Here is a 25,064-nt window from a genome sequence, read left to right as displayed (position 1 = left end):
ATGTAAAGCTTGGTCAGAGGTGTGGAAACTATAGGGTTTTGACAGGGAGAAAGAACTTGAGAGATGGGGATTTAGGTAGAGAATTCCCAAAGTGTGGGGACCAGGCAGCTTCCAGTGATGTGAAGGGATACACCACAATCTGATGTGGAAACTCTTAAATTCCTGTAGCAAGTTTGTATCTACTATGCAAGTGCAGGAACTTCATGCTGCTCAATGCATTTGAAATGTTGAGTCAGAAGGCGAGATGTCATTTCTGTGGCTAATGGCAGAGAGGTATATATTGAACAGCAACCTCTGAATTTTTGCAATTAATCACATCCGACCTTGCCTGAATTTGCTGTGATTTGTGCGTAAATATTGACTGCCATTAATCTATCCATTATTTTGACAAATTCTGGCCCAGTGGTTTTGATCTAATGTCTACTTGAAGGAAGCTTCAGCGCATCCAAGACTGGATGTCAAACAAGCAATCTTGACAATATGGGCATTAGAGAACTCAAAAGGAGGTGAAGTAAAACTGGATGTGATACCTGGCATGTATTTGGATGAGGTGGTGAGGGACAGCATGTAGATAAGAAGTAGGACAGGGCTGAAGAGTGATTCTTTGGGACTCCAGAAGTAAATATGTAGGGTGGGGGATGAGAAGCCATTGTAGAAGATCCTCTGACTACAGCTGCCATAACTAAGAGTGGAACAAGTCGAGGGCTGTGTCATTCAGCTGGACAATGGAGATGAGGCATTGAAAGAGGATGATGTGGTCAACCATGTTAAAGGCTGTAGATAGGTTGAGGGATAATGCACCACAGTCACAGAAGATGTCATTTGGGACTTTGACCCAGATTACTTTAGTGCTGCAACAGGAGCAGAAACTTGACTGGAGAGGTTCAAACATGGAAGGGGCACAGAATTAGGAGACAACATCATATTCAAACATGCTGGAGAGGAAAGGGAGGTTTAGGATTGGGTGATAGTTTGCAAATACAAGGATGTTGGGTTTTTTGAGAAGAGGTGTAATAGATTTAAAAGGGCATGGGACAGTGCCTAAGGAGCTGGAACTATTTATTATAGCAACTAGCATGATTGGTAAAGGAGGTCCAGTGGGAATGGGGTCAAGAGAGTGGAGATGGGCCTTGTGGGCAAGATGAGGTTAGAGAGGAAATGGGAGGTAAACTGGAGAAAAATGCATTTAGATAAAGAGAGAGGAGGGATGCAGCTGAACGAATGGTCAATCAAAGAAGTCCATGAGCTTGCAGTTTGGAGCAAGGGAAAGGGGTATAAGGAGACACTTGGCAGTGGAGGAAAAATAGTTTTGGTTGGGTGTGTCTTAAAATGAATCAGAATAAACCTGATGCCACCTGAGTTTCATCTTACTCCCTTGGCTCCCACACTAGCTGATACTATTAATGGTTCTTTGGACTTAAGGAAGCAAAGGTAGAGGTCATACCAAGGGGAACAGTAAGGTTGGCAGGGAATAAGAGTTTTACTGGGGGAAAGGACATCAAAGATGGAGGTGAGGGTGTGGTTGAGCAGGTTGGTCGCTCCAGAAATGTGGACAGGGAAGAAGACTAAAATAAAAACAAAATGCTGGAAAAACTCAGCAGGTCTGGCAGCATCTGTGAAGAGAGAAACAGAGTTAATGTTTTGAGTGTGTGTGGCTTCTTCAGAGCGCTGAATCATATGGTCTCGACCATATGATTCAGCGCTCTGAAGAAGCCATACAGACTCAAAACATTAACACTGTTTCTCTCCCCATAGATGCTGCCAGACCTGCTGAGGTTTTACAGCATTTTCTGTTTTTATTTCAGATTTCCAGCATCTGCAGTATTTTATTTATCTTGAGAGGGGGGGGGCGGGGGAGAGACAGCTGGGAGTTGTCAGTGCCTTGGGGTAATATTTTTAACGATAAGATGGAGACAGAAAAGGGAGGTATGAGTAGGGTGAGACTATTGAAGGAAACATTTGACACCATTTTCTTATTGGTGTGCCCTTGTGCCCAGATCTGGACATAAATGACCCCGCAACCCCTCCATCCTTCCACCTTAGAACCTGCAGGGTCTGAAGGCAAATAATGCTGAGGCTGTGGTGCACCTTCAAGCAGCATGGGTGGAGATTGTTGAGTTCGTACTTATCTACCATCATGACCAATTATTGGCAGGCCAGACATGCTTACCCATTACCCAAAAGAGGAACTCTATCCCCACCCTGCTCCTTTCCAAAAGTCCATCTTTGCCACTATTTTAAAGTGCAAAATATCCCAGACTTCGTTAAAAAAAAAATGCTTTGACGGTTTGTTTGGAATTTGAACAATACTGATGCAAACATGGTCCTGTTTGTCTATACTCAATGTCCCACAGCTACTTTCTAGGGTGTGTTTTAGCAGCGGAACGTCTGTTTGCCGCACCGGAGGAGGGAGGAGTGGGGGGAGTGTTTAGCTGGGACACTGTGGGGCGGGGGGGAAGGCAGCACGTGGGACCCGCGGGAAGGAGCGGCGAGTAGGGCGGGTGTGAGGAGAGGCATCGAGGACCTCAAACCCAACCCCACCCCACCCCACACCAGGGGACTGATAAACACTGTCCCCGTGGCCAAGGGCGACCTCTCCGGTCTCACGGCACCGTTATTCATTCCTTCAGCGGTTCCCAAGCGGTGAGTTGTTGGGAGATTCTCCAATCCTTCGTTAGACGCCACAAAGTCAATCCAATCAGCGCAAGGCCCAGGGTCTGGGTTTGATTAACCCAGATGCTGGCCAGGCCTGCTGAGTTTTTCCAGTGTTTTCTGTTTTTATTTTAGTCTTTTTTTTCCCCCTGGTCCACCACATTCCTGGAGCGTCCAACCTGCTCAACCACACCCTCACCCCCATCTTTGATGACCTTCCCCCCCCCCCCCCCCCCCGCAGTAAAACTCTTAATTCCCTGCAAACCTTTCTGCCCCCGCCATGGTACCACCTCTACCTCTGCTTCCTTAAGTCCAAAGGACCAGGGTGTGTGTGTGTGTGTAGGGGCCCCTCACCACTAATGGTTTATTGAATGTTAACTTGAGTAGGCTTTGGACTGAGGTCCCTGGGATCATGCTCTTTAAAAATGCCTCTATTCAAAGGACGAATTTGTGAGGTATTTCATTTTTAGTTAAACAAGATAAAATAGTTTTGTTTTGGTTGGGTGTGTCTTAAATGAATCAGAATAAACCTAATGTTATCGGACCTACTGAGCATTTCCAGCATTTTCTGGGTTTCTTTTACACTCTTACTTCTTGGTTCCCGCACTAGCTGATACTATTAATGGTTCTCTCTACAAGTGTTGCCCCTTCAAGTCTAACCTTATCACTCCTCTCTTCAAAAAAATTCTTGATCCCTTCCATCCTTGCAAACTGCCACCCCATTTTCCACTTTCCTTTCCACGAACATGCTGTTATGTCCCAAATAAGTGCCCATCTTTCCCAGAGCTCCATGTTTGAATCCCTCCAGTCAGGTTTCCACCCCTGTGACAATAACGAAACTGCTCTTATCAAAGTCCTGAATGACGCCTCCTGTACAACTGTGACAAAAATAAACTAGCCCTCCTCTCTTTCTTGAACTGCCTGCAGTCTTTGAAATAGTTGACCACATTATCTTCCTCCTTTGAGGCTGAACCAGACTCAAAAATTGATGTCGTATTTGACCCCAAGATGAGCTTCTGACAACACATTTGCAGCATCGCTAAGAGTGACTGCTTTCACCTCTGTAACATCTCCCGATGCTGCCACTGCCCCAGTTCATCTGCTGCTGAAGCCCTCATTCATGCCTGTGCTCCTCCACTTTTGGCCTCTTGCACAACACTTTTTTAAAATTAATTTAAGGGATGTGGGCTTCAATGGCTAGGACAGCATTTATTAACCATCCCTAATTGCCCTTGAGAAGGTGGTGGTGATCTGCTTTCTTGAACTGTTGCCGTCCACGTGGTGTAGCTGTACACCCACAATGTTATTAAGGAGGGAGTTTCAGGATTTTGACCCAGCGACAGTGAAGGAACGGCAATATATTTCAATGTCAGAATGGTGAGTGGCTTGGAGGAGAACTCCCAGCTGGTGGTGTTCCATCTATCTGCTGCCCTTGTCCTTCTAGATGGTAGTGGTCATGGGTTTGGAAGATGCTGCCTAAGGAGCCTTGGTGAGTTTCTTCAGTGCATCTTGTAGATGTACACACTGTTGCCACTGTTCATTGGTGGTGGAGGGAGTGAATGTTTGTGGATGTGGTGCCAATCAAGTGGGCTGCTTTGTCCTGGATGGTGTCAAGCTTCTTGAGTGTTGTGGGAACTGGACTCATCCAGGCAAGTGGAGAGTATTCTATCACACTCCTGACTTGTGCCTTGTAGGTGGTGGACAGGCTTTGGGGAGTTAGGAGGTGAGTTACTTGCCGCAGGATTCCTAGCCTCTGACTTGCTCTTGTAGCCACGGTATTTATATAGCTAGTCCAGTTCAGTTTCTGGTCAATGGTAGCACCCCCAGGATGTTGATAGAGGGGGATTCAGTGATGGTAATGCCATTGAATGTCAAGGGGCGGTGGTTAGATTCTCACTTGTTGGAGATGGTCATTGCCTGGCACTTGTGTGGCACAAATGTTACTTCCCACTTGTCAGCCCAAGCCTGGATATTGTCCAGGTCCTGCTGCATTTGGACATGGACTGCTTCAGTATCTGAAGATCGTAAATGGTGCTAAAAATTGTGCAATCATCAGCGCAAGGGCAGTCACTTTCGCCTCATGTCTGGAATTCTGCGCCCTTGCCGCCCTCAGTGCTTCCTCCAAGTGGTGTTCAATGTGGAGCAGTACTGATTCATCAACTGGGGGTGGAGGGATGGGCAGTACGTGGTAATCAGGTTTCCTTGCCCATGTTTGACCTGATGCAATGAGACTTTGTAGGGGCTGGAGTCGATGTTGAGAACTCCCAGGACAGCTCCCACCTGACTGTATACCACTGATTGTAATCATCCCATCATTGGTTGCCTTGCCTTCAGCTGCAACAACCCCGAGGTCTGTAATTCCCTCTCTAAATGTCGCTACCTCTTTTGCCTCCTTCAAAGTGCTCCTTAAAACCTACAGCTTTGATCAAACTGGTCACTTGCTCTAATATATCCTTTATATGGCTTAGTGACGGATTTTGTTGATAATGTTCCTGTGAAGTGCCTTGGTACATCCTACTATGTTAAAGGTGCTATATAAATGCAAACTGTTTAAAAACTCTTTTACAAGTTCACTTGTTTTCCCCATTTGTATGTGTTGGGTAGTTTCTTCTTCACCTGCTAGTTTCATAATTCTGCCTTGAATTACCTCCTTTTTAGACATCCTGTGGAGTGAGTTGAGGAATGTCATTAAGGGCATCAATACTTTGAAGCCAATTCAACAGCACTACAGAGTACAGATAAAGTTTCTGATTTCTGGTCCGAGCTAATATTACTAAAAAAAGTACTATGGTTCAGTTCATTAAGAACGAATTAAAAAAGGAGAGAGATACTCCCATCTTTGGCTGGGTCACTACCGATTTTGTGCTGACTCCTTGAGCAATCAGTTAATGGAACAAAAAGATTGATTCTTTTATTCTTTCATGGGATGACATTTCCTTTTTGACATTCTCCTTTTTTATTTGTAATTTTAACTTTTCATTTAAGTGCAAGAGAGTTGTAAGTATAGATAAAGTTTGAGATTTAAATTAAAATGAAAAGTAGCCAAATTAAGCATTAGAAACTCTTAGTGATTAATGAAGCTGGTCAATAAATTAAGTAGATTGGAATATGTTTACTTCTGTCCGGCCTCTTTGTTTGGAGAGGGAATGGGAGTGCCACTAATTCAAAGGGGAGGTGGGATGAAGGGACAGTCTGATGTGTGGGTATACAGCGGAAGTAGCCAACCCCCAACCATTCAGATGCCATAGCACCACATTGGTGTTTGAAGGGCTAAAATTCTGGTCCTCTTCATTAATTTTGACCACAAGCATGGATGCTTTAGCATGATTGTAACCCCCAACTGCAATTTTTATTTCCTTAACATTTTTCTTTTGGTAACATTTTTTCCAGTTTATAAATCATGTTATTTGCTCATATATGAAGAAATATAACTTATTGCTCTTGTATCTTTTATCATTCCATCTAATTTTGATTTTACAGTTAATATTTTGTTCTCTTAGGCAAATTTGCACTGGCCATTATACAAAAACCTTTAATATCTTCATGAAATTACATCTAAGTTAATATTTTGTTATATGTAATTGTATTCTAGGTAACTAAGTGTTTCCAAATCTTTACATTTTGGGGTTTGGAAGGACCAGTAAAGTTAGTGGAGCTCCCTCTGTAGCAGGAGAATACACAGGTAGTTTTGGGGTTGATTCTTTTTGCCAGATATAGAAAATAAAAGGAGATTATCTTTTATTTTTGTGTCTCCTTGTTAAAGATATACCATTTCCTCCAATTCACCACAGATGATACGTTAGCTGGGTAAATTATATGGGTAAAGCCCTTTTTTAAAACTCAATGGAAAGATCCAATGTAAGTTCCTAACTGACTCTGGTCAGACTATTTTCATTTAAATAGCTGTTTGAAGTGTCTCTGTATTTTTGCTAAAGGAAAATGAGAGAGGCTGTTTTGTGTAAGCTTTTATTCATCATTTTATGATTGTTGTAGTGTCCAGCATGTCAGATCAGGAGAAGTTCCTGGAAGTTTTAAAGAAGGAGCTACGCTCTCTGCTGATTTCTGCCAAAAATAGTCTGACTCCTGTTGAGCTAGAAAGAGATTACCACAGCATGATGGGGAAGCGGCTGCCTCTGTGTGCATTAGGTTACAGGTCTGTTCTGGAGCTTGCCTCCAATATACCGGATACTATTAAAGTTCACAAGTGTGGAGATGGCAGCATCCTTCTGAAAGGTAAGCAGGGATCTTCTGTTTAATATGTTATTCTTTCTTTACCACCTCAAACCTGCAGAGTCATTTTATGCTGAGCATCATCTCTGGTTGAAAAGGTTAACTGGAAACTTGCTCTAAGTTCTTTATCAATGTTGCTGTATAGCTGGGTGTCCCCTGTTCTCTCTGATCTTGCCGCCTTTCTGGCAAAGGAGATATCTGGCCTGTTTGTGACACGCCGAGTTTCCTTTTGAAATAGATAATTCATCAAGTGAGGAATAGCAAGAGTGTGCCCATATTGTACTATACATGCCACAGCAGATTCTTAAGCACTATACTCCATGTTTGCATTGGTGAGACTGCACCTCGAACACCGTGTGCAGTTTTAGTCTCCTTATTTAAGGAAGGATGTAAATGCATTGGAGGTGGTTCAAAGGAGATTTACTAGATCGATACCTGGAATGTATGGGTTCTTTTATGAGGAAAGGTTGGACAAACTACGGTTGTTTCCACTTGAGTTTAGAAGAGTGAGCAGTGATTTGATTGAAGTATACAAGATTCCTGAATGGCCTTGACAAGTTGGACGTTGAAAGGATGCTTCCTCTTGTGGGTGAGTCCAGAACTAGGGGGCACTGTTTTAAAATTAGGGGTCGACCTTTTACGACAGAACTGAGGAGAAATTTTTTCTCTCGGAGAGTTGTGCAACATTGGAACTCTTTTCCTCAGAAGGTGGTAGAGACAGGGTCATTGAATATTTTTAAGGCACAGCTAGATAGATTCTTGTTAGGCAAGGGAATCAAAGGTTATCGGGGTTAGATGGGATTGTGGAACTTGAAACACAAGATCAGCCGTGATCTTATTAAATGGCGGAGCAGGCTCGAGGGGCAACTCCAGTTATTTTTTCTTATTCATGGGATGTGGGCTTCGCTGGCAGGGCCAGCACTTATTGCCCATCCCTAATTGCCCTTGAGAAGGTGGTGGTGAGCTGCCTTCTTGAACTGCTGCAGTCCATGTGGTGTGGGTACACCCGCAGTGCTGTTAGGAAGGGAGTTCCAGGATTTTGACCCAGCGACAGTGAAGGAATGGCAATATATTTCCAAGTCAGGATGGTGTGTGACTTGGAGAGGAACTTCTAGATGGTGGTGTCCCCATCTATCTGATGCTCTTGTCTTTCTAGATGGTAGTGGTCATGGATTTGGAATGTGCTGTTGAAGGAGCCTTGGTGAGTTTCTGAAGTGCATCTTGTAGATGGCACACACTACTGCTACTGTGCGTTGGTGGTGGAGGGAATGAATATTTGTGGATGTGGTGCAAATCAAGCGGGCTGCTTTGTCCTGGATGGTGTCAAGCTTCTTGAGTGTTATGGGAGCTGCACTCATACAGGCAAGTGGGGAGTATTCCATCACACTCCTGACTTGTGCCTAGTAGATGGTGGACAGGCTTTGGGGAGTCGGGTGTGAGTTACTCATCACACTATTCCTAGCCTCTGACTTGCTCTTGTAGCCACAATATTTATATAGCTAGTCCAGTTCAGTTTCTGGTCAATGGTAACCCTCAGGATGTTGTTAGTGGTGGATTTAGTGATGGTATTGCCAGTGAACATCAAGGGGCGATGGTTGGATTCTCTCTTGTTGGAGATGGTCATTGCCTGACACTTGTATGGTGTAAATGTTACTTGCCGCTTGTCAGGATATTGTCCAGGTCTTGCTGCTTTTGGACATAAACTGCTTCAACATCTGAGAAGTCGCGAATGATGCTGAACATTGTGCAATCATCAGTGAACATCCCCACTTCTGACCTAATGATCGAAGGAAGGTCATTGATGAAGTAGCTGAAGATGATTGGGTCAAGGACACTACCCTGAGGAACTCTTCCAGTATGTCCTGGAGCCGAGATGACTGACCTCCAACAGCCACAACCATCTTCCTTTGTGTTGACTCCAACCAGTGGAGAGTTTTCCCCATGATTCCCATTGACTCCAGTGTTGCTCGGGCTCCTTGATGCTGCACTCAGTCAAATGCTGCCTTGATGTCAGGGGCAGTCACCCTCACTTCACTTCGGGAGTTCAGCTCTTTTGTCCGTGTTTGAACCAAGGCTGTAATGAGGTCAGGAGCTGAGTGGCCCTGGTAGAACCCAAACTGGGCGTCGGTGAGCAGGTTATTGCTAAGCATTTGCTGCTTGATAGCACTGTTGATGACCCCTTCCATTACTTTACTGATGATCAAAAGTAGACTGATGGGGCAGTAATTGACCGGGTTGGATTTGTCCTGCTTTTTGCGTACAGGACATACCTGGGAATTTTCCATGTAGCCGGGTAGTTGCCAGTGTTGTAGCTGTACTGGAACAGCTTGGCTAGGGGCGCGGCAAGTTCAGGAGCACAAGTCTTCAGCACTATTGCCGGAATATTGTCAGGGCCCATAGCCTTTGCACGATCCAGTGCCTTCAACAATTTCTTGTTATCATGTGGAGTGAATCGAAAGTAGTCCTGTGTTTATAGCTTCACCAGGTTGACATCTCATTTTTAGGTATGCCTGGTGCTGCTCCTGGCATGCCCTCCTGCACTCTTCATTGAACCAGAGTTGATCCCCTGGTTTGATGGTAACGGTAGAGTGGGGGATATGCCGGGCCATGAGGTTACAGATTGTGTTTGAGTCTAATTCTGCCTCTGCTGATGGCCTACAGCGCCTCATGGATGCCCAGCCTTGAGTTGCTAGATCTGTTCGAAATCTATCCCACTTAGCATGGTGGCAGTGTCACACAACACGATGGAGAGTATCCTCAATGTGAAGCCGGGACTTTGTCTCTACAATGACTGTGCGGTGGTCACTCCTAACGATACTATCATGGACAGATGCATCTGCGTCAGGTTGGTTGGTGAGGATGAGGTCAAGTATGTTTTTCCCTCTTGTTGGTTCCCTCACCACCTGCCGCAGACCCAGTCAAGCAGCTATGTCCTTTGGGACTCAGCCAGCTCGGTCAGTAGTGCTGCTACCGAGCCACTCTTCGTAATGGACGTTGAAGTCCCCCACCCAGAGTACATTCTGCGCCCTTGCCACTCTCAGTGATGTTTAACATGGAGGAGCACTGATTCATCAGCTGAGGGAGGACGGTACGTGGTAATCAGCAGGAAGTTTCCTTGCCCATGTTTGACCTGATGCTATGAGACTTTATAGGGTCCGGAATCGATGTTGAGGATTCCTAGGGCAACTGCCTCCTGACTGTATATCACAGTGCCGCCACCTCTGCTGGGCCTGTTCTGCCAGTGGGGCAGGACATATCCAGGGATGGTGATGATGGTGTCTGGGACATTATCTGTAAGGTGTGATTCCGTGAGGATGACTATGTCAGGCTATTGCTTGACTAGTCAGTGAGACAGCTCTCCCAATTTTGGCACTAGCCCCCAGATGTTAGTAAGGAGGACTTTGCAGGGTCAACAGGGCTGAGATTGCCGCTGTCGTTTCTGGGGTGGTCCATCCTTTTCTGTGGATTGATACAACTGAGTAATTTGTTTGTATGGAACCTAAGGAGCCAAATGCTTGGAACCAAAAAGAGCATTATATTTTTATAGGGTATAGATTATAGATTAAACCAGGGACACCTTCACACAGTTGTTTTTTGGTAGATTTATTAACACTGCTCTCAGCATTATGTGTTTAACTCACCACTATTAGATGACAGCACGTTTGCACATGACAAACTGTAGCACATGTTGTGGGAAGATAATGTGCTGTGTAATAGGGATGTGATCTTACAGGATCATTTTCATGTTTGTATAGAAGATATATTAAAATAATGGGAGTATTTGTTTAGTCTTTTTTTTTAATAACCTTTTCCAGGGGTTGGGAATGAAACGACTAAAGGAATTGAAGAGCTGGTGGCAAAGGCAAAAGTCTCCTCCAAGACCAAACGTAACTTAAGAAAAACTAGGTATGAACTCATGCAGAAGCAAGCATTCCTGCCCAGGCGGTATAACACCACCCCAATTCTACCAGCATTAGTGAAATGTGAACTTAGAGAGCTGGTGGCATCTTTTCCTGGTGGTGTCCTGCTCTCTGATTTTGACAAGTCATTTATGAAAAGGTACGGACGGCCATTTCAGTACACAAGATACGGCTTCTACTCCTTACAGGAAGTTCTCAAAGCAACTGGAGATGACATTGAGATCCAACAGACACGCCAGGGTTCCCTTCTGTTGCTGAGAAACAAAAATAAGGAGAGTCCACTCAAACAAGGTGGGTTTTTAAGTTGGGAACTTATGCTGTTTTTTAACAATTAATTACCTTTAAATTTTAATGTGATTTCTTTTGCTTTGTTTAAAACTTGAGTTTTTAATTACCCTTCAAATGCTCATGCATTCAGGAGATAAATGCTGGAGTTCATAGATGTTAGTGCTGCTCCTTAGCTGACCTGCTAAACCATTAATAAATTGTGGATTGTCTCAAGTGCTGCTTAGAAACCAGGTCTTTTCTCTTAGTTCAGCTTATTGAAGTCAAGTATCCTATCAAAGAATCATAATGTAGCCAGCAATGTATGTGATAGAATCTAGGTGCCCAGTCATACTGCTTGGAGAGGATGAAAACTTGCATAGTTTGCTCTTCCAGATGCTAATGCAAATTTCAGCATCAAATTATATTTTATATTGATTTAGGTAAACAGCCCTTTCAAAACAACCAAGCCCAATCAAATGCGATAATGGTGCTACCGAGCCCCATCAAACCACCCACAGGGAACCAAATTGTATCACCTTCGAGGCCAGAGAATTTACCAGATCCTGCTCCAGACCCAGAGTACTTTGATGGAGGTTTGAAAAAGGTCTGCATTTATTTGGTTATCATAACAATATTGGATAATGTCATTCATATTTTGTGTATCAAACTTCAATGTGCTGTCCCACAGATGGAAGCAGTTCTTAAATGGTTGGAACGTAGCTACTTAGGAAATAGGAGTGGATATTCGGCCCCTCAAGCCCGCTTCACCATTCAACTCTATTATGGCTGATCTTCTACCTCAAAGCCATTTTCCTGCACTATCCCATATCCCTGATATCTTTAATATCTAGAAATCTGTCAATCTCTGTCTTGAACATACTCAATGACTGAGCCTCCACAGCCCCCTGGGGTAGAGAATTCCAAAGATTCACCACCCTCCTGAATGAAGAAATTCCTCCTCATCTCAATCATAAATAGCCTACCTCTTATTCTGAGGCCGTGTCCCCTGGTTCTAGAACCCCCAGGCAGGGAAACATCCTTCCTGCATCTGCCCTGTTGAACCCTGTACGGTTATCTGTCCAGTTGTAGAACAAAGTTGGGATGTTTTTTCCCCACAGAGGGGAATCAAGTCATGAATGAGTGATCCCAGACTGACTTTATGAACTTCATACTATCATTGCGAATAATATTCGTGCTTAATCTTTTAACCCGAAAGTGTTGCAAAGAAAAAGAGGAGCAAAGTAAGTTGGACTAAAATAAATTAGTTGTGTAGTACAATTTTTTAAGGTAATAGTTTTGTTTTAAAGATCATAAAGGTGCATCTCTCTCTCTCACCCTGATGTGTCTTGGGATGTTTTACTACATTAAAAGCGCTATATAAATGCAAGTTGTTGCCGATTATTGCTCTTGCCTTGCTCCCTCTCCTGGTGTTCCTTTCTGTTCCATGAAGAGTTTGTACAATGTTTTTCCCTGATTTTTTTTTTGTCACAATTTGGGTGTCTCTCACTGGCACTTTTCAGACTAATTTTCTTTCCAATGATCTTTCTGGGATATCTTTGTTATTATTCATTTTGCCTGTCTCTTTTACATATCTACTATTCAGCTTTCTTTTGTGGTGTTTGGTTTTCTTCGATTTGATCTTTACAGTATTTTATCTCTTACTGTCTGATGTTTTATGTTGATTTTTGTTTGTTATTTTCTTTGATCTTTAAAGTGTATGTCTTGCTTTATCAATCTCTACCCCTGTGTCTCAGATAATGCACTTGGACGCATGGTTCCAAAGACAGACAAGTTGACCACTGATTTTTCTCTGCATTATCTTCCGCTCGCCGATCTGTTCCCCCACAGTTTGGTCTCTGTGGCCTCGCGTTAGACAGACCAGAAAGACAATGAAAGTAATGAAATGCTCCCGATATCAGCAATTGATAGGTGAAGGCAGAGCATGCGACCAGAAAACAAGGTCAAATAGTCAGCAGGGGCTGTGCAGGGCCAGGGGAAAGGTAGTGAGGCTGGTGGGGAAACGTTTGATTAGGGTCAGCAGCAAGAAAGGTCAGGAGGGAGGCAGCATCTCAGATAGCAGAAAGATAGACCAAGAGGGGTTGAGGAAGCAGATAGAAACAGCATGGGTGCAGAAGCAAAGGCTGGGAAGAAGCACTGAAAGTGGAAGAGGAACAGAAGAGTGGGATGGCAGAACAGGAGGCTGATGGAAATAGAGACCAGAAGAAGAGGCAGAGGGTATAGAGTCGGTGAGAGAGGTGAGCTGGCAGCAACAGCTTTAGATGAATGCCAGCAGTGAATGCAGAAGGAGAAGAGGGTAGGAGCAGTGAGGGTGGGGTGACTGAGAAACTTGAGCAGCAGAGATAGCAGATGCATTGGTTATAATTTTCCAAAAAGGGCACCAGCGGATTGGAAAACAGCAAATGTAACACTTTCTTTCAAGAAAGGAGGGAGACAAAGCAGAAAACTATAGGCTAATGGGCCTAACATCTGTCACAAGGAAATTGCTAGAATCTGTTTTTAAGGAGGTTATAGCAGGATATTTAGAAAATCAAAATGGGATCAGGCGGAATCAACGTGGTTTTGTGAAAGGGAAATAATGTTTAATTTATGAAGAGTTCTTTGTGGAATGTCAAAGTAGGAATGTTTTGCTACAGTTGTACAAGGCATTGGTGTGACCACATCTAGAGTACTGTGTACAGATTTGGTCTCCTCATTTGAAAAAGGACATAATTGTGTTAGCGGTTCAGAGAAGGCTCACTTTACTCATCTTGGGATGAAGGGCTTATCTTATGGAGAAAGTTTGAACATATTGGGCCTATACCCATTGGAGTTTAGAAGAATGAGAGGTGATCTTATTGAAACATATAAGATCCTGAGAGGATTTGATAGATTGGATACTGGGATGTTTCTTCTAGTGGGGGAGACTAGAACTAGAACTAAAAATAAGAGGTTTCCCTTTTAAGATGGAGATGAGATGAGTTTTTTTCTGATGGTTGTTTACCTTCTGGGAAGAGAATTTCACAGGCTGTGGAGACTGGATCATTAAATTTATTCAAGGCTGAGTTAGATAGAATGGGAATGGGGGTGGGTGGGGCGACAGTAGTTGAGACCACGGCCAGATCAGCCATGATTTTATCGAATGGCGGAGCAGGCTTGAAGGGCCGAATGGGTTGCTCCTAAGTCCTGTGTTCTCATGCTGGCCAGAAAGAGAGTAGCATGTGTATCAAAACAGACAGTAGAGTAGCATAGGAACAGTGAAGAAAGATGATAAGAGGCTTAGGGTGCAGATGGGTGCAGGGTATAAGAACAACAAGAGGCTTAAAAAATATATAAAGAACTTGCATTAATACATAGTGTCTTTCATGATTTCTATTTATCCTTTCATAGGATGTGGGGGCTGCTGGCTAGTCCAGCATTTATTGCCCATCCTTAATTGCCCTTGAGAAGGTATTGGTGAGCCACTTTTTTAAACCACTGCAGTCTGTGTGGTGTAAGTCCACCCACCCGTACTGTTAGAAAGGAAGTTCCAGGATTTTGACCCAGTGACAGTGAAGGGACAGCAATATAGTTCCAAGTCAGGATAGTGTGTGGCTTGGAGGGGAGCTTCCAGGTGGTGGTGTTCCCATACGTCTGCTGCCCTTGTCCTTCTAGGTAGTACAGGTTACAGGCTTGTAAGGTGCTGTCGAGGTTGCCTTGGTGAGCTGCTGCAGTACACCTTGTAGATGGTACACTGCTGCCATTGTGTGTCGGTGGTGGAGGGAGTGAATGTTGAAGGTAGTGTATGGGGTGTCAGTCAAGCAGGCTGCTTTATCCTGGATGGTGTCCAGCTTCTTGACCGCCATTGGAGCTGCACTCATGGAAAGTATTCCAAGTATTCCATCACATTCTTGACTTGTGCATTGTAGATGGTGGCTGGGCTTTGGGGAGTGAGGAGTTCAGTTAATTGCTGTAGAATTCCCAGCCTCTGACCAGCTCTTGTAGCCACAGTATTTAGTCCAGTTCAGTTTCTGGTTAATGGTACCGCTGCCCAGGATGTTGATGGGGATTCAGTGATGGTAATGCCATTGAATGTCAGGGGCAAGTGGTTAGATTCTCTCTTGTTGGAGAATATTTTGTTAGTTTACAGCCAATTAATTATTTTTGAAACGTAGTCACTGTTGTATATGTTATTTCTGAAAATAAATATATAATAAAAGATTGAAAGAGGTATGAAATTTAAAACTAAACTGGACCAATGTGGATGATTTGCACCACATAAATTCAGAGCAAGGCTATTTAGGGGTGAAATTAGGAAGCACCTTTTCTCACAAAGAAGTGGAAATGTGAAACAGTATCCCACCCCCCGCCCCAATTTCAACCCCACCCCTTGCCTCCCCCCAAACAGCCCTGGATGCTGTGTCAGTTAAAAAATTCAAGACATAAATTGACAGATTTTTGTTAGGCAAGGGCATCAAAGGATATAGAGCATTTGGAGATGAAGATCAGCCATGATCCAATTGGATAATCGGACAAGCTCAAAGGGCTGAATGGCTGCCTCCCACGATTAAAATTATGAAACGGTAAATGAAGAAGTGTACACAGTTGCAGGAAAACTTGTACTCAGTTTGAGTAAATGTCGTGTTGGTGAACTGTAAAAATGGGGGAAAAAACATGCTACAAATCTAAACGTTAAAAAAAAAAATGCAATGCTGGAAATACATAGCAGTCAGCATTTGTTGCTCCATTTTGAATGTGTACCTCTTATCACAACCTTTCTGATGAAAGATACACACCTGAAGCATCATTGTCATGTATTTTCTCTTTACAGATGCTGACTGACCTGGTCTGCATTTCCAGCAATTTTCTGTTACACCAGGTTGAATGGCTATAGTGCCACCTCTGGAGCAAGTGAGAATAACATGTCACTGTTCCAGCATGAGCCATCGATTTACATGCAACCAACTCAGGGATTTTAATTTATCACTGGCTGTTTTCCTGCTTTCCAGCTAGTTCAACATTTCAAATTGCTTTTGACAGCGCCACTTATGGGCATAATTGATAACTGCAAGTTAATGTTGACACCTTCTAATATAGGTTTTCGTATTGATAAAGCCCCACATAGAAGCAGGAGTTTTCAAAGTATTTTCAGATGGAATTGTGTGCCCATGTTGCATTTTTAATAATATGTGTGTTGATGCAAGTCCAAAACAGTTTTATATCAATGGAGATGTGGTAGAGTAACTTGCCTATAATAATTCACCTACAGTTTTCGAATGAAGATAGTGGCATTTTAAGTACATTGGGTAATTTACCAAGTTAGAGTCCTAGAGTTTTACAGCATGGAAAGAGGCCCTTTGGCCTATTGTGTCCATGCCAGTCAGTAAGTCCCTATCTACTCTAATCCCATTTTCCAGCACTTGGCTTGTAGCCTTAAAAGCAAAGAACTGCGGATGCTGGAAATCCAAAACAAAAACATAAATACCTGAAAAAAAACTCAGCAGGTCTGGCAGCATCGGTGGAGAAGAGCACAGTTGACGTTTCGAATCCTCATGACCCTTCAACAGAACTAAGTAAAAATAGGAAAAGGGTGAAATATAAGCTGGTTTAAGGGAAGGGGGTGGGGGGGGTTGTTGGGACAAGAAGAGCTAGGTAAACGGCCAGTGATAGGTGGAGATAACCAAAAGATGTCACAGACAAAAGGACAAAGAGGTGTTGAAGGTGGTGATATTATCTAAAGGAATGTGCTAATTAAGGGTAGAAAGCAAGTCAAACCAGGTACAGATAGCTCTAGTGGGGGTGGGGTGAAGGAATAATAAAAAGGCTAAAAGGTAGAGATAAAACAATGGATGGAGGCAAGTAAACTGTTTAATTGCTTTGGTTGAAAGTAGACTGACCATTAGCCAACCATTAATGAGAAGTCATGGGTTGCCTGTGATCAATATGCTGATCTGTGTCTTGGCCTAACTGGGACAAGGCAGGTGAACAGGCTGGAAACTAATAGCTGTTTTGTTCACCACCTTCACCTCTGTTCTTTAATTGATGCTTTGAAATGATGTGTTGTTAACCAATACCTTTTGACGTTCAAGCTTGTAGAAGACCTGAGGACAGTACTTGTAGATAAAGGGGTCGAAGGCACCATTGATTCACAAGTAAAGGAGAAAATTCGGTTTGTAAGTAGAAATTGAACATTGTTTCTCATAACTTTTTGGGGGGAAGGAGAGCAAGGAGGGATATAGTAATTTGTATAAACAATGCTTGAAACTTAGATATTTTGAAAATAGTCATGGTTGGGGGCAATTGATCTTAAAGTTTTAAAGCTACAGAGAAAAATCTTTTCCATACGTACCATCAAAAGCCAAGTACATCAAATAGCATTAAAACAATTGTGTCTCTTAAGCTAGATTTTATTAGTAGGGACACATTCACAGTTAGTTACTCCTGCTTTTTAAGGCTATAAATAAACATTCAGTCAAATGTACCACCCAATATAACAAAAATATTAAGGTTGCAGCTTCAACATGGTTTCAGAAACTCACCTGTTCGGTGGGCATAGGTTGGTTGTAATTTCCTGTTCATCTTAAGGGAAATGGGGAGAGCTTGACTTGAAATATGCTAGAGCAATTTTTGCAAAATGAAACTTTGGTTATTGAAGATTGTGTATTTTTATTTCCCTGTACCTTGATCCACTTTTTTTTACTGTAGTTAACTGACATTCTGGTTCCTGGGAATATTATTTAGCTTTCACCAAAATAAGTTTTCTTACTTTTTGTTTTTGGCTCATTTATTTCCTCTTCTGTTTACAAGAAGCAACCTTTTGTTTCATGAGAAAGTCTGGAGTTTAAAGTCCCCCAGTGCAGTTTGTGGGGAGAGTATGGTTGAGCAACTTTTGTAGATTTGAGGGCAACTTGCTAATATCATTCAGTGAGGTACGAAAAGATGATATTGGGGTCACTATGACCAAATTCTGAATAAAGCTTTATCAGTGGATAAATGGAGGGCACCTTGTTCGGAGCATTCAAGCTTTTGGGAGCCTAATAGCTGATACACACAGGCATTGGGTAGAAACTTCCCACTGATTTAGGAATAACACCCAATTTGAATGAATTATTCAAATATTTTATTGGAGGAGTTCAAAAATACACTTTCAGAATGTCCTGGATTCGAAAATTTAATCAGAGCACTCTCGCTTTCAAATGCACCAAGAACATACCATTTCCACTTAATGAATGTTGCAGTTATATTGCATTGGAATAGAACACAAATCGAAGGATATGATACTGAGCTTAATAGTCCCATACTGAGTCTTAATAGTCCCATACCATTGTGCATTTCTGATTGTCCTTCCTGTAGTATAGCAATGAGGTAGTAGAAAATCTGTAGCAAAGGTCTAAACTTCTGATGCCTAGCATCAGACTCCTGGGTTACAGGGAGAAGCTACAAAAGCTGAGTTTACTTGCCCTAAAGAAGAAATTATAGGTATTTAGGACCCTTAAGGATAATAGCTATTTGAACCCTGATAAATTGCTCTCTCTGGCACTGAGATTCACAGTCAGGAAAATGGACAGATAAGAAAGTTGTTTCACGGGGGATTAATGTTTGGAATGGGAAGCCCAGGCAAGTGATTGAGTTTGAGAACATTAATAGTTTTGAGACAGTTGGCCAGTGATTTAGCAAGCGAATCACTAAAAATATTGATAGAAGGCTGTGTATTCTAATTTTGAACTTAAGAACGGAGAGGACAGCTGGCCTATGATTTGCCCTGTATTCATTCATTTGCTACTGAATAACATTGGTCAAGAAATATCTACAAACAAAGTACTCAGGAATAACTCTCATGCTTTAGTCACTGAAAGTAGCAGTGAGCAAACCACCTGAAATTAAAGCGGGACAATTGAATGACTGGCTTAAACACATTTTAATGAGCTCATAGGATCTCTGGAATGTGTCCTTTAAGCCAAGTAGCTCTTTTCTTAGCAACTTTCCATCCTTGACATTTTTATAAGGGATTTCAATCATCCAATATTTCCCTGAAGCCATTCACAAACACATACACACACCTACTGCATGGCATCTTCCAGTAGTGAAGGTGTGTAATGAAAGTGATTTGACTGGGGCAAAATGATTGCTACATGGGCGATGAACATGACTTAATGCCAATATGTATAAGCTTCAAATCTGATGGCTATGAATTTCAGAGTTTCTTAAAGTTAATTTCACATTTCCATTCTTACTAGTACAAAACCTGGGTATTGCTGAAAAAAAGACATCCCATCAAAGCTTTGTGCCTTGCACTCATCAGCACAGATGCAAGAATGCCAAATTTCATATGTTCGCAATAGGCAGAGCACTGATTGTACTCAGCCAGCCCGTACTTGCAAAACTCAGAACATAATGTTCCACGATTGAACAGCATTTGATGAGCAATCAGTGTGTGCAAAGAATTACACAAACAACCAACTTAAGATTATTAGTTGAACTTGCAATGTGGCTCACTTACGCTTGCCAGAAGCTACATATGTGCATATGCAGGGACCAGCCCTCTGTAGGCAAAAGGAACATGTCTAGGCATTGTGCCTTTTTTGAATTAAACAGAAGCTTGAGGGACAATAGTTCCCCAGTGCATTCTCCACGATAATGCCTTGAGTCGACTTGCCAACCAATCAGCACCCTTTTCTCATGCAGTATAAATTGTTGCTTCCTTTGAAATTTGGCATTCTTGTGTTGTCCTGATCAGTGCAAGACAAAAAGTTCAACAGCATATCTCTCTTTTTCAGCAATTTCCATTATTTGTGCCATTGCTTGTTGCAATTTAATTCACTTATGTTTTACTTCAAATAATTCAATAAATGTTAGTTCCAATATGCCACACATTTTTGGGGCTAAAATATTTACTATGCTGGATGATTTGCAGTAGTTTCTGATAGAGCTCAGATGGTTCCTGCTCTCTCGCTTCTGCACTATGGTACTGATTGGTTTTGAAATCCCTCACTTTGTTCAGCAGATTTAAATTCAGAATTTAAATTGAAATTTTAAATTGGTTTATACTTGATGTGAAATTTTGAACGCTGTGCATTATAGAGACCTAAAGCTGCAAGGTTAACTGACTTCAGATTAGTCTAGCCATGATTTGGAAACAGAAGGCTTAAAAAAAAGTATGTTGTTGTTTCAGTTCTGCAAGTGGTTTCTGATTTGATCTATTCTATCCCTAATTTAGACGGTAGCACAACGACCTAATGGGTTATTGGCATCTAAACTCCCAACGGAATTCAAGGTAACTCCAGGAGTCATAAATATTGAAACGCGCATCTGTGCACACATACAAGAGCAAGGCCGATTAAGATGGGTTAGCCTATTCTTTCAGTGAAGCATATTCATAGAATTTTTAAAATGATAATTGGTTGAGAGGGTTGCTTGTACATGACTAACATTTTCTGCATTTTACTAAAGTATACTTGCTAAATTGTATCAACATTTTAATGAGCTAATAAGATCTCTGGAATGTTTTCTTTCAGCCAAGTACCTCTTTTAGCAACTTTCTATCCTTGACATTTTAGTAATGAATTTCAACACTCGGTGTTAAGTAATATTGAATACCTCAAAAATACAATTCAGTATATTTTATTGCTTTCAAATAGAATTCAGAGGATTTGCCTCAGCATTTTGCAGAATTTTCACTTCATTCCTTTCTGTGGAATAGAATTGCCTTTCTATCCTGGTGGTTTTAGAGCAGGGAAGAAATTCTCCTAATAGTCACTCTCCGATTTGAAACCTGTCTGGGCACTCCACCCTGCCTGGGCACCCCACCCACAGGTGTGAGCCAGATGAATTCTTTTTAATGGGAATATATCGGTGTTAAATAATGTACGTGTAGAAAGACCTCTTGGGTTGGATGAAATTACACACTGTGACATTTATATAAAAGTAATGTCAGCTGCTTTTTACATTTTTTTCCTCTTGTCCTATCTGATCTTAACCAATTGTTTATTGTGTAGATCACCAAGTTTGATACTGAAATTTTAGTAAATAAGCATGCCTTAGCCTTCCCTACCTACAGAAGATGGCAAATTCTACTTCAATGTATAGATTCAATATTGCTTTTTGTGAGGAAAGGGCAGGGATAAGGAACGCCTATGGAGGCAAGTCTAACATTTCTTGGGGATACACAATGTAGTTTGTGTCCTGTTGGACATCTAGTGAGCATACTACTTCCAAATAACAGCAGATGAATGGCTTAATCAGAAAAATATGCTTTTCTTGACTTGCAGAATATTTTTGGAATGGAACTTCCCTTAAAGGATTTGGGCTTCTATAGTGTGACTGAACTTGTTGGTGCCTTAAGCGATACCCTCTGTGTGGAGCGTGACTCTGTAAACCAGGATTGGCTAGTCTTTGACATCCGACACTGCAAGTCACTTCAAAGTAAAAGGCTAATAAAGCACTGTTTGTTTTCTGTTTAGTTGTAAAGTGTTCACCTTTCGGCAAAGTAAATCCTGCACGTTCCTGAGGTGTCAGTCATTGTGTTTTAGATTCCTACCAATTCGCTGTGTTCCTTAAATATTTCAATAAACTTGCTTTTCTTAGATATATCTTTAGAAAATAACCTTGAAGCATTCAGAGATGGTATACTCTATTAATGGGTATTAATAGGCTTGTGAAAAACATGACTGACCATAAGATTTCCCTTCCCAAGTCCCTTCCATACATGTGGAAAATGTCTGATATTTTGTCCGGCGTCATATAATTGCGGTGATGATAAAGGGATTCATGGCATTGTACCAACTAAAAGGCTCCAAAATAACATGAGTCTGGGCAGTCTCAATCTTGTTCCCAGTTGGCCTGGGCCTGTGGAATGTAATAGCACTGAATTAGGAATCTCACACCAAAGCTCTAATGTGTGGGGAAGCAAAGATTCACACTAAAATATTTGGTGCTTATCTTAAATTTAGATTCATGTATACTATTGAGAGTGCATGGAAGTAATGTAGCAGATCAGAATATATCATGGCAGTCCATCAGGCTGATCCCATAGTTTTAAAATTACTGTATCCTATTAATCCCTTTCTCTGCCAAATATCCATCCAATTTTCTCCTGAATTTACCAACGTTTTCCACTGCCATTGTGCCCCAGGCAGTCTGCTTCATGCAGTCACAAGTTTCTTTGTAGTTAAATTTAAACTGTCTGTTTACCTTCCCTCTTTTGAGCATCTGTTTAGTGCTCTCTGTAGAAATTGTGAATGTCATATATATATATAATTAGAGTTCAATTTACCCATACCCATTAGAAGCTTGAATATGCCAGTCACTTCTAAGCTACCTTTCTCTAGTGTAAACAGTCCTAGTGATGCTACTTGTCAATCTCTACCTAATTCAATGTATTAATTTAGTTTCATTTTGTATATTTTAATGCCAGGATGTACCCACTACAGTATGGCGACCAGCATTGCACACACTACTCCAGGTGGGGCTGCATTATTTTCTTATGCCTTTTCTACCGTAGAAGATTAATATGGAAAATCTTTTCTAATTTTCTTCAATACAAATACTTCATCATAAAATCTTTTTTTTAAATGTTTTCTCCTTTTCTAGAGCAAGTGGAATCACAGCTCAACAAAATCAATTCATTGCCATCTGCAGACCGGGAAAATACAGTTATTGCAGACAGTAGGGAGCCTGGAAAGAATTTCAGCCTTAAAACAAGTAATGTGGAAATGGTAAAGATTAAAATCTTACTCGATTTAAATTTTATCTCTACTACTATTATTATTCCTCAATCCTTCATGTCCTGTTACTGGTCCAATGCCTAGAGTTTCCTACGGGGCTGCAACCTGGAATCTGTACCTGAAATTCCACCCGTTTCTGTGGCCGTTCTAGCATTGGCAAGATATGCGCAAGCATCTTGTCAATTTCATTAACATATGCACAAATGTGAAATGGGTGTAGGTAGTCAGTGTGGTTTGAACATAATTGGAATGAGACCTCAAGGCTGGAGGCATATAAAAATGGGCAGGTATTAGAAATTTCCTTATAGAGGCTGGGAAGTACAAGCCAAATAGCGCACAGCTCCCTGTCAAAGATTTTTGTTAGCTCCATTTAAATTGTTCAGTCTTCATTGACTCAAATCTTTCCCTTCTCACAGCTGACAGATTTTAGAGGAGAAAGCTGCCAGGAAGAAGGAAGGGGAGACGGTGAGGAATTGAAAGGTAGCCACAGACTGCTGTGTCATTAAAGCCTGATTATCCGTCTGCAGGCTTGAAGAGGCGCTGCTGGTGGAAAACCTGAGGGCATGAGGATTCTGGCATTCAGCAGCAGTAACGTAGAGCTTCTTGGAGATGTGGCCTTTGAGCTGCAATGCTGAGCACCAAATATGCACGAGTGGCTGCTGGATTTGGGAGATGCAGCTTTTTCCTCAGCAGGATTCAGTGAGGGAGCAGTCAGGAATTCCACTTTGATGGAAATTCAGCTCTTAAGGCTTTTGTTGACAAACTAGATGGCATGATGAATCATGGCTTCCAGTCTCTTATTTAGGCAATGCTGTTCTAATGACTGCCGTGGTGGCAGTGATCAGGCTGGTGAATGGGGCTGAGGATGAAGTGAAAGCCAGTATATTCCTAGTGTCACTTCTCTGGGTGATGGCACCAGCCAGCCCCAGGCCCTCAAGCAGCAGGCACAATACCACCTGCACATGGCATGTTGCAAGGGGCAGTTCAAAATATTACTTAGGAATGTCACACAAATCCTATACACTCTTGCATGCAGGGTGCTGTCTCCGTTGGTGGTGCTTCACTCTCCAGGCCTCCTGTCCCTCCTCTACTTCACTTTATAATAGTAGGCAGGGGTAAAGTGAGCAAAAGAGCCTTTTTAATTTCTCAACAGGACTGGAAAATTGCTGTGTGCATTAACAGGGTGTGAATAGCTTCAGAACTTCCTGGAGCAGTTTAAGGTTACTGGGTGCCTGAAAGTCTGGTGGTAATTTGAAGAGAGCCTCTGAGCAGAAAAATAGCAAGATTCTTTAAATTAGGGCACCGCCATTATGTGTGTGTGGATGCATTCTGACAAAGGGATTGATAGAGGATTCTAAAAGATTGAGATTTGAGGTGATATAACAATGCACATAACTTCTTTGCACCCCAGCTTTGTGTGTTTCCAGGTGCAAGTACGTAGGAAATTCCAGGCCCACAACAATTTATTTCCAGTTTGGAGAGCCAGCAGCTGAACAGTGAATTTAAGTAATTTCAGGTAGCAGTGTTGTACACAACTGACAGGCCACTCTTACACCTTGTATCAATTTTACTTCATTCAGTGCAAATTGCTTGTTTGTAGTGGGATCTCCTAGCATCAAAACTATTTCAGAATACTAATACCAGCTTCTAACCAACAACCAAGGACGTGAACCTTAATAATCTGCAATTCTACCACATTATTCATTCCATTTTCTTGGCTGTGGGACCAGTGTATTATGATCCTTGTAGAAACCAATAATTTTTTTAGAAACCGATTTGAATTCCCAGTGACCAACTTAAAGGAATCACATGACGAGATTTCAAGTTTTAGGACTTTTACTGTAACAAACAAATTAAGTCAACATACAGTAAACATTGTTTAGTAGGCAATTAATACTCTAAACTATAGAAAGGATAACCCTCCTTAATGCCTTAACATGACCAATAACCCCACACTGTGTGTACGCTCTCCATAGAATTTCAGTTTTTTTGAGGAAGCGGTCCAAAGTCATTCTTGGTTCCCAATGGGTTTACTTGTCCCTGTTTCGCCTCATCGTAACGTCCAGTGATCATTTAGGATACTTTTCCCTCAGTCTTCTAAGAAATCCCAAACTGATTCCCGGCAGCACGGCTGACCCTGATGATTCCTTCCCCAGGCCATGCCAGGAAAAATCTTTGAGTTCTTAAAGTTCTGCTGCTTCCCACTCTTCAACAAGAGGGCCAGCTGACATCGGCATTACTCCTGGTAGCCAACACTCAACAGCTGTTCCTTGTTGCTCACAGCCACTGATGTCTC

At 42.1% G+C, this 25,064-nt stretch overlaps 1 protein-coding gene across 1 annotated transcript in view; it reads left to right on the top strand.

The window, feature by feature from the left end:
* The first annotated feature begins 6,653 nt into the window (after nt 1-6,653).
* tdrd5 (tudor domain containing 5) overlaps nt 6,654-25,064 on the top strand; it is a 43,381-nt gene continuing 24,970 nt past the window's right edge. The window contains exons 1-8 of the mRNA XM_078559086.1: nt 6,654-6,885; nt 10,698-11,105; nt 11,510-11,673; nt 17,135-17,218; nt 20,263-20,319; nt 21,314-21,467; nt 22,459-22,506; nt 22,635-22,759. Of these exons, the coding sequence (XP_078415212.1) occupies nt 6,654-6,885; nt 10,698-11,105; nt 11,510-11,673; nt 17,135-17,218; nt 20,263-20,319; nt 21,314-21,467; nt 22,459-22,506; nt 22,635-22,759 (1,272 nt within the window). The remainder of the gene's footprint in view (nt 6,886-10,697; nt 11,106-11,509; nt 11,674-17,134; nt 17,219-20,262; nt 20,320-21,313; nt 21,468-22,458; nt 22,507-22,634; nt 22,760-25,064) is intronic.

Source organism: Cetorhinus maximus, chromosome 15 (genome assembly GCF_964194155.1).
Source record: "Cetorhinus maximus chromosome 15, sCetMax3.hap1.1, whole genome shotgun sequence".
NCBI lineage: Eukaryota > Metazoa > Chordata > Chondrichthyes > Lamniformes > Cetorhinidae > Cetorhinus > Cetorhinus maximus.
This window is presented reverse-complemented; position numbering and strand designations above follow the sequence as displayed.